Genomic DNA, 10297 nt, shown 5'->3' with positions numbered 1-10297 from the left:
CCCCCACCTTCACCATTGTCAGCATTTTGCTGTTTCAACTTAATCGCTTCCCCTTTCACATGGCAACAACCCGAGACACGCTCATAAATGTTTATGAATATTATCACTTTGTATTTTTTTGATATTGTGGCAGATGAGCAATGGCATTTCTTTTAGTGACAGCCAAACTGCTTTGACACAAACTTCTTCTCTGTTCACTTCTCGTTTTTGCCAGCAGCATCAGCCTATTGTATGGTGAGCCCACCACAGGGCTGTGGTGCTGGTGAAACAGTTGCACAATTAAAACTACAAATAGGGATATTATTTCAAAATGATCAAATGACACACCCAGTCTTCTGTGCTCGACTGTCACTGGGACCGCTTTGAGCGTTTTGTGCGCTCATGTTTGTATTGATTTTGTAGGTTCTCTCGTCCTGTATGTTGACGAGAGGCAAATACATGCAGAGAGTAAGCGACTGCTATTTAGTTTGGTTTCACTGATTCAGCAGTCTGCTGTTTAACTGCAGGGGACGGATACTGCAGGTTCAGTTTATCAGACCACTGGGCTGTGGCTGATTGCATTTACAGAATTTGTGTCTCTTAATCAATGGATATTGTTTTTTAATGTGACAAGGGACTTTATTTAACTTGTTGCAAGTCTCAAGGCTGTGTGACAGGTAAAGAGAATTCTAACCTTGCAGTAACTGCGTGCCTCTGACTGCTGCACAGGTTGTGCAGTCTGTGCTTACTAGCTGCACCTGAACAGTGGCTTCAGTCACCTGAACCCTAAGCACCAACCGTTTGTGTTTTGCAGAGTGTGTGTAGTTGTGTTGTTGCTGCCTCCAAATGGAACTCGTGAGCTTGTGGCTGCGATACGGGAAGTCATGTGCCCAAACAGGCATTCAAGTGGTAATATCAGCCATAAGTCATAAGAAAACCGCCGCTAAGAGGAGAGTAGCACCTAGAAGTCACTGAGTTTGACAGTTTAACCAGCAAACGGCCACATATGCTGCCTTCATCGTTTTCAGTATTCTTGAAAAAAAGTCCTCGTCACTGGATCCCTCTTGTGATATTCAGGACCTTGGAAGTGAACATTATTTATAAGGCTCTAGGTCACAAGTTGTGATGTTCTTGCTGACGCTTTCAGAAAAATGGTGGAAGTGAATGGTCAACATGTTGCAGTTTAGTCGTAAACAGCTCCCTTCATTCTATAATCTGTCAGAGGACAATGCTGACACTCCCATCAACCTCATGCATTTACCATTAGCACTTGTTGTTTTTATGTATATTTATTGTATGTGTTTTGTCTAAAAATGCCCACCATGAACTACACTGGTTTATACATTTGCTCTTTTCCCACTGTAAAAAGTCCACAAAAAAAAAAAAAAAAAAAAGCGTAAGCAACCTTTTCCAGTGTTTAGCTACGTTCCTCTTTACATTTGCATCATATGCTCTTTTGTGCCACTGAACATTTGTTTTGTGTCTGTTCCACACACACAAAAAAAATCCTCATACCAAGAAGACTGGAAAACTAACACCCTAAAAGGACAATGGCAGGTGACCAGTAGCAATTAAGTGGGTAAAATGATCCCTTATTTTTACTAGCTCTGGGGCTTCTCTGGCCACACACTCTGGATAGCATTGGCTCGTGTTGCCCTTTGCTGGGAACGTTAGGAAGCTCCCAAAACTCCAGCATGATCATTTTTTAGCTGAATTACCAAGTGGCATGTGTTAAAGGAGCTCTGCTTTGCAGTTGAACAGCTCCATCTGCAAGCTTTCTCAGTCTTACTCGTGCCCTGACTCCTACAGTCATCGATAACTTTCAGTTCTTAATGGCATTTCAGAAAGTGGATATGGTATCTTTACATAACCTTCACCTGCCTTGCTGGCATGAGATAGCTACATCTCAAATCCTCCCCCAAAGACCACATCTAATTAAAAGGCTGGACGAACCGCACAAATCCTGACGAGTTAATTACGTTCATTTAGGAACCCATTCATTTGTTTGTTCGCAGTCAGAGCTAAAGACGTATTCAGTCTCTCTCTAACACAGACATCACATTTGTCTCCATCTGCCCCAGAATGCACCTGTTCCCTGTTGCTTTTTCACCGTGTCACAATGAGTTTGTCTTTCTCCATTAAGGCTCTGATGCCCTGGAAAGAGCTAAGCCCAGACTCAGCGCAGACACATTTTATTATTCATTACATTCCATTCTTTCCATCGCTGCAGTGTCTGGCCTTGTTGGTGGCACCAGCGGAATGGCGGAATAAGCGACCTCTCTTATAATGCCCTGGATTGCACACTTAAAGAAGACATTTATCAGCAAGCTTGATGGTTTTCAGGCAACACTGAGTACATACCTACACTGGAAATGAGAGCGTATAAACTCACATTGACAACAGCACAATTTTTTTTAAAATTCTGATGAAGTCAGTATTGTCCCGGCGTAATACGTCAGAGAATGCTTACAATGTGTTCTAATGATCAAGATGTTATCTCAAGTAAAAGCACAAACAGAGAAAAAAAAAAATCTAATATCTGAATGAACATAACCAGATGTGTGTTGTTTTTTTTCTTCCAAATTCTAAGTAGTTTCTTAACAGGATGTCTGAGCCAGGGGGTTTCTGTGTCACAGATAGAGCCGTTAGCAGTAAGTAGTCACACTATTACAGGAAGTAGAGCAGGTATGGGAAATGCAATTGGAGTCGTGTTTATAAAAGATGAGGTGGTTCGACGAGTGATGGGTTAAACATTTTTCAGCGAGCTATTTGTGGCCTTCTGCTTTGCACGCCAGCTACAGACAGAACAGCATGGAGACGCTTCTTTTTCTATTTCCTCAATTCAACTACATGGCCCCAAAGGAGGAAGCGTATTTCAAAATGCTTGGTCCAGAAGACTTACAGCCACCAAAGATGAAGGACGACAGTAGCAGGTTGGTGTGTGTGAGCGTTCTTTTCTTCTTCTTTTTTCAAACGTTTACTCGATTTGGGAGTAATTTTATCTATTTGTTTAGAAATACTGCAGCTAGTGTCAAGAAGAGTAGTTCAAGTTCGATCAGAAAAAAAAAAAAAAAAAACGACCAAGCAGCAAGTTTTCTACAAAGAGGTTCTAGTATTATCAACACTGATATAATATATAATAGATGTGAAGTGTGATGTTTTAATGTCATAGTTTGCCAGAGGGGGATTAAACGTCACTACAGCTGACACTACGCAAGGCTTTTAAAAGTTTTTAAAAGCCTTTTGCTAGAACACGTACTTGACTTGTGTTGCGTTTCATATTGTATCGCAAAAATGTTGTGAAATTCTACTGCGTGTCTCGTGAGCCACCCAAAAATGTGTGTTTGGGGAGGAAAGTCTGTGTTAACTTGCTGATTTGGTGACCGGCGCTACAGTTGCAAAAAAAAACGAGTTTGTGGAAGTTGATGTATTTTCTGTCTTGTTTGCAGACAGAAAGACAAGGAGAGGAAGAGCCGACTAAGCCTTTTTCTCACCAAGTCAGGCTCTCATGAAAACGTCAGTCCCAGCAAGAAGACAAATACGACATCGAGAAAGTGAGGCCAAATCCTTTAATTTCACATGCGGGCGATATAGTTTCAGACACTTTTAAATCCAGTTTCTCTGTGAATCATTACACACTTACAGAGGCATGGCATGTACACGTCCCTGCGAGAATCCAAAAACACTTTCGTAGCTGCATCATTAGGAAGACCTAACTGCATGATTTATTTATTTATATTTATTTTTGTCCAGCATCCCAGCCGAGACGGCTCTGCAGTGGAGCGACTCCTTTGAAGAACTGCTAAAGCACTCAGGTCAGATTAATTGCCAGAATCTTTTTTTTTTTCTTTTTTTTTCATAAATGTGTCAAATTGCTGCCCAAAACAATATCTTCTGCTGTCAAACTATTTACGTCATTTGAACAGTAAAGTGAGCTGGAGGCAATAAATAGTTAATGCAAAGAGCAGTTTCACTACATCTTTTAATGTTTGCTTGCTTGGACAGTAACAGAGAACTGTGCAACTTCCTCCTAATCACAGAAGTTGCACTTTGGTGCCACAGTGAAACTCTGTAATCCACTGTATGTGCTCATGTAGGATTGGTTGAAAGTCCCTGATGCTATTTATATGCTCAAGTATTATTGATTTAACCGATTATACTAAACCATATTAACAGTATTGCCCCGTTATTATGTAGTTAAGCTGTAGAACTGAATAGTTCCGACTGCGCAAGTGGCTGATTCTGTCATGGTAGTAACTAACATTGTGTCCCATTTTATGTATCTCTACCTTAGATGGGGTGGAAACCTTCGCTCAGTTCTTGCGGACAGAATTCAGTGAAGAAAACATTGAGTTCTGGTTGGCCTGTGAAGAATTCAAGACCATTGATTCAGAAACCAAGCTGCTGTCCAAAGCCAAATACATTTATACAATTTTCATTGAATCGGAGGCTCCTAAAGAGGTATGTCATGGCCTGTTTATTAACTGTGAACTGCATGCATGTTGCATTGTCAAGTGTGACTGTATGTATGTGTATGAGCATTTGCAAACCCCTGTAGTTTAGCTTAATTTTTTTTCTCACCTGTTTGTCACAGAGGGCTGTCGGAGGTTTGAAATATTTATGTCACTGTAATAAGAATAACAGGATGCAAAGTTGAAGCCGCAGCATTGTCATGAGCCAGCGGCAAATTGACCTTTGCGAACAGTCATTAGGAGCCACAGCTCTCTGAGGTCACGCATCTCAGTGCATGCACGGGTGCAAAGCAGGTCTGGTTTATTTCTGTGCGAGACGGTTGTGGCGTCTCACGCAGCGTTTTGCAGCGAGGATGCGACCACCATCTGATACACTTTCGGGGCCTGCAGCACATTGGACCGTTAAAGAGCCTGGTGTCTGGTGTCTGGTTGAAGGTTTTGAAATTCCTCCGCAGAGCAGAGGAGAGCATCTCCCACACACTTTCAGTCTCAGATGAATGCATATGTAAATATGAAAGTTTTTTTTTTTTTTTTGAGCATGCTGCAGAGGCATTATAGCGTATAGTGATGTGCAGGGAGATAAAATGTAAATGGATGTTATTTTCAATAACATGGTGAAACATATGCAGTTTAATGCATATTTCGAGAGCTGTGTTAGTTGGCTAGTAAGTCCACTACCATTAGCTATTTAAAGGCAAAATAAAATTAAAAACATTTAACGTGTATAGCTAGAATATAATGATTATTTTTATTTATTTATTTATTTTTTAAAAAAGGCCACTCACCTGGGACAGAACATAAAGATCTGATGAAGCTCGTTTAAACATATTCTTCACATGGTGCCAAAGGAGAATCAAAGAGTCTCATCTTTATTTATTTTCAAAGACCACAGATCCTAGTTTAGATTCACATGACCTACCTTTAGAAGATATTCTCCGACTCAACATAGCAATGCGTGGAATATCCTCTGAGGAGGCACGTTCTTACATGTGGTGGATGTGTTAAGTGCTTTAAAACATGAAGATATTTACTGTCTCCACTGTTTCGAGTGATTGTACCGTAAACTGTTATCAATAGTCAATGCTGGGGTTTCCCCTCTCTTCTCGGCATGTCTGTGGTGCTCTCAGTCAATACAAGTTCAGCCTCATTTACTATTATGTTATTCAGACAAATCTACCACAGAAAGCACAAAAAAAATCCCTGACACAGAAACATTTCTATACTTTTTCACCTGATGATGCTACTAGATCGATCTATCTATCTATCTATCTATCTATCTATCTATCTATCTATCTATCTATCTATCTATCTATCTATCTATCTATCTATCTATCTATCTATCTATCTATCTATCTATCTATGTGATTGATGTTAGCCATGCCAGTAGCTGTCCTTCTCTATGGTTTTTCAAGACGACCTCCTTTCCTCTCGCCCAGGTCAACATTGACTATAACACCAAGATGGCCATCCAGAAGAACATAGCACAGCCCACAAAGAGCTGCTTCGAAGCGGCCCAGGTGAAGGTCTACAGCCTGATGAAAAAGGACTCCTACCCCAGGTTCCTGCACTCTGACATTTACATGCGCCTCACCGGGAGGAGAGGACCCGGTGGCCCCATGATTCGCAGAAGGTCACGCTCCTGTGTGTTCAACAACAGGGGAGAGGCCACGACGGAAACTTCCGCCTGGTAGTTGTAGCGTAGCAGGAGCAGTAGCTCACACTGCGAAATGGATTATCACGCAGGGGATGACCCATGTTTTGCAGCACAATTGTCGAAGCGTAGTGTGTGATGGAGAGGTTTGTAATCTACAGGTTTGCTTCTGCTGAATGTGTTTTTTCATAACCACAGCAGTCACAGTGCATTATTCCACATACACTGCAGTGTTAGATGAAAATATTGCCAATATTTTTGTATACATGTGTGAAAGGTAAATGTGTAGCTACAGCTTGCAGTTGGCTATCTTAACTTAGCATCTGGTCTGGTAACAGAGGGAAACAGATAGCCTGGCTCCGGTCAGCAGAAACAAAGCTGAAATACCGGCTGCACTAAAGCTCCCGGAACAAACCTTAATGTCTTGATTGTTTCATTTGGACTGAGAGTAAAACCAACATATTTCTACAGTGTTCCTGGGTTGCCTGGCAACCTCACAGGAATGACAGCATCTAATGAAGCATGTCTCCCAGTTTTCCTGTTTCCAGTCTTTGTGCTTAGGTGAGCCAACTGGCTGCTGACATGGAACTGGTATTAATCTTGTCATCTAAGCCTCGGCGAAAAAAAAAAAAGTATGGCTTGTTTCTTAAAATTCGGTGTGTATTGTACTGCACAGCAGGATAACAGCTGACACCATTAGCCTTCAGGGGCAAGAATACATTCAGAGGAGCCACAGGCCACAGTCTGGCCAATCAGACTCGACTGTGGCATAAAGTCAGGTTACTCTACAGCATCTGTGGAGCAGCACCTCTTATTGATTGGACCTGCAGTGATGATTTTTCAGATCTGTCTAAACTTGAATGATTAAGGCGACAGAATCTCAGAGGAAGTGCCTGCACGTTACTGACAGTACCCAGCCGGCCGCACAGGCGCCTGCAATTCAGGCAACTCTCCTGACTTCAGACGTGTTCCACTTCTCTTCCAATCCAGCAATAGCACTCGCATACGACATTAATACAGTCGATGATTAAGGTGCACAGGCTAATCTGACCGTATCTCGTTAAAATGAATCCATGATTGTATTCCTTGCACTGTCCCCTCCAGACTAACTTGCTGTGACAGTCTCCAGACACAGTTACTGCAAAGCACTGAAGCTTTTTTAACAAAGGATATGAATCTCTTACTTCTGTTATTAATTTAAGTATTCCATTTTCACACTCATGTATCTTATTTGAATACTAATATTGCGTTATATTAATTATTATTGCTGTTCTTCCGTTTGCATTCATCTTATATAATTTAAGTGTTCCTGTGATCATACGTGTTGACTTGCTGTTGTAAAATGTACATACTATAATATGTGGAGTGCCTCAAATAAACACTTTCTTATATTTAGTCAGCGCCTTTAGTGACATTAATTAGTTCCAATGACCATAGCTGAATATGACAAATGGAGCCATAATGTGTGCAAATTAGACTAGTGGGGGAAATTGTTATCGTGCGTAGCTTTCCATTCCAAATCACTGAAAAATGAACAGACCTTATCAAGTCCCACCGCTCTGGTACAGAATTATTCATACTGTTGTATATGTACGCACAAGCTGTACTTCTCAGGAAGAGAAAACATATATGGATTCAGAACTGTCACCCAAGAACTCCTGAATATGTACACAACAAAAGAAGAAGAAGAAAAAACATCACTGTACATAAGGCTCTTTATGCTAAGTGACACAGAGGTAGCCTTCAAAGAGAAAAAGTCCATCTTAGCTCAAGTTTCTTGCTATTGGTCCAGAACCTGTGTGAAATATCTCACAATTCACATTAATTATGCATCCACCTAGACATCGTCAGCATGCATACGCTGCAGTTCTTACTGTCTTCTCACACAAATACTCCGAGTAGGGGAGGGGGAGGGAATGCCGGATTTATCGTAATGGTCTGTTAATAAAGATCGATCGCAGAATCCGATTTGTTGCCCGCTACAGATTTTGTGTTTTATTTATTTTTTCCCCCATTGGTATTTAAATTTGTAACTCAGTCGGAGCTAAAAGCCTCCGAACACATCCACAAGTTACAGATGAAGAGCCTCTGATGGGAAACAAAGGAGTAAAAAACAGTTTGCCTGGAGATATGAGGCTTGTAAAACAAGATGAATACCGGTCTAAAACAAAAGGCATATTGTGGCAGTTAGTGGATTTTCTCATCAGTGGTTTTCTCAAACAAACAAGTTTCTTTTTTAAATGTTCTTCAGTCTCAGCCTCCAAACTCTGTCAGTATCTTTGTTCCCCTTGGGCTCAGGTCTCTAAAGTTTTACACCACAGCTTCCATTTCAAGAGCCTTTTTGTCTTTTCCTTGAATCGCCTTTTTAATCACTTTTTTTTTTTTTCAACCGTACTTGAACCAAACTTAGAGACTCCCAAGCCCCGATATTGAGCTGTGAAATTTTCTCCTCTTATAAATCCACTTGCACTTGACGCTGTCGGCCCGCAACCTAAATAAATGTCAGAGCAGCTGCAACCAGAAAGTTGCGCGGGGTTTGAACGTCTCAAGGTGAGAGTTTGTATCTTCCCTCCTAAACACTAAACCTCCGCTGAAGTACGTGTATTTGGAGGCGCCTGTTTATGAGGGCTTGAAAAGATAAATTCCGGCTGGATGCGAACTTCCCTTCGATTCTTCACGCGGCTGCACGTTTGCGTGTGAATAGGCATCAGGTTCCTGGACTATTTGTGCGCACTGAAGGCTAAACGCTGTCACAGAAGTCGATTTTGTGAGAAAGGATCCACGTCAGCGTAGCTTCTGTGGAGACATGCCGAAAAAAAAAAACATCTTTATTTATGAAGTGTTTTTCTTAGCTGTGCAGCCCAAACAATCTCTGCGCATGTTTTCAGAAGCAACTGTAATAGTGACAAAAGGTTTGTTTAAAGTCGTCACGAATATGCTCTCAATTTTCATGATTTAAGTCAAGACAAACAGACAAGACCCTTCCTAACTAAATAACATACTAGCTTACCGAATCACTCTCAACAGTCTGAAATCTGATTTAAATGGGTCTTCAGTTACAGCTTCACTCCACACCAGTCTCCACCCTGCAGACTGGGGCGAGACCCCATTCAGGTTCATATGAATCAAGCAAGGAGGACCAACAACAAAGACAGGCGGACAAAGTCAGTGCCGTCGATAATTACAGAGAATATACCCGGCACATAAGCAGAGACAGCAGGCCTACAGAGGGCTAGAGTGCCACCCTGTGCGTGGTGAAAAAACGACACTTTGGTTCAGCGTGTCCCCACCGAGACGCCACAGATTTCATTGCAAATGAGCATGAAACCAAAGTGAGCCTTTTCCCGTGGAGTCCCTTTGTCCTTGGATTCTATTAACTGTGACCACTCAAGTGTGCCCGAGTCACTTTTGATGTAAGAACATGAAAGGCTAAATCTCAACAAGACAAAACAGCCTGGATGCTCAGCAGCTAATGCACAAAGACTGCACACCTCGCCGCAGTCCTCCTAGGTTGTTGAGGTTTTTTTATGTTCCACAGCAGTACCTTTTTTGAAAAACAAATTCCTCAGCTCTGTGCGTCCACACACATGCAAATAGGGGCTGCCTGGGTGTTTTCCATCCCCTGTTGCGATTTACATTCTTGGTTTGTTTGGGCCCATCGCATTCTCTGGTCAAGAAGGTCAGCATGGCTTAAAATGCCCTGGAAATACCAAGCGGTGCGGTGCCAAGTCACAATCTTCCTGGTGTAAATCGAACTTAAATCTTAAAATTCTTTGATTAGCAGTAAAGTACCGTGCACTGCTGGAACAGTACCAGTACCAGTCCTCTTTAAACAGCATCTGCAGAGAAAGGGAAAATTAACTGAAACCACTCACAAACAATGACAATTATGCAGCGGACTTACTATGAATGCCGCAGCTGACTCAGCTCATGCTGCGGTTAATCACAAAACTCATTTAATTGCTTACCCTTTTTGCGGAACGGCCGTTTTTCAGTACTTTGTTTTGTGCATGATTTTCACGCAGGCTCTCGCTCAGATTCACCTCGCATTTTCAAGTCAGAAAACCCGAATTTAATATACATGCGGTGTGCATTAATAAATCACTGCCTGTTTATGCTTCTGTCACTTAAATCACACTGCTGATATGCAAATGCCAGTATGATGAGTCTTTTCCTTAATAGTGAATTTGTTTAT

At 41.6% G+C, this 10297-nt stretch overlaps 1 protein-coding gene across 1 annotated transcript; it reads left to right on the top strand.

The window, feature by feature from the left end:
- The first annotated feature begins 2633 nt into the window (after positions 1–2633).
- rgs18 (regulator of G protein signaling 18) lies at positions 2634–7497 on the top strand. Its single transcript, XM_047590633.1, has 5 exons — positions 2634–2912; positions 3429–3533; positions 3733–3794; positions 4274–4440; positions 5888–7497. The coding sequence occupies exons 1-5, from the start codon at positions 2791–2793 to the stop codon at positions 6140–6142; spliced, it is 711 nt and encodes a 236-aa protein (XP_047446589.1). The 5' UTR covers positions 2634–2790; the 3' UTR covers positions 6143–7497.
- The last annotated feature ends 2800 nt before the right edge of the window (positions 7498–10297 follow it).

This window comes from Mugil cephalus, chromosome 7 (assembly GCF_022458985.1).
Source record: "Mugil cephalus isolate CIBA_MC_2020 chromosome 7, CIBA_Mcephalus_1.1, whole genome shotgun sequence".
NCBI lineage: Eukaryota > Metazoa > Chordata > Actinopteri > Mugiliformes > Mugilidae > Mugil > Mugil cephalus.
The sequence above is the reverse complement of the archived record's forward strand: the minus strand, read 5'-3'. Positions and strand labels throughout refer to the sequence as shown.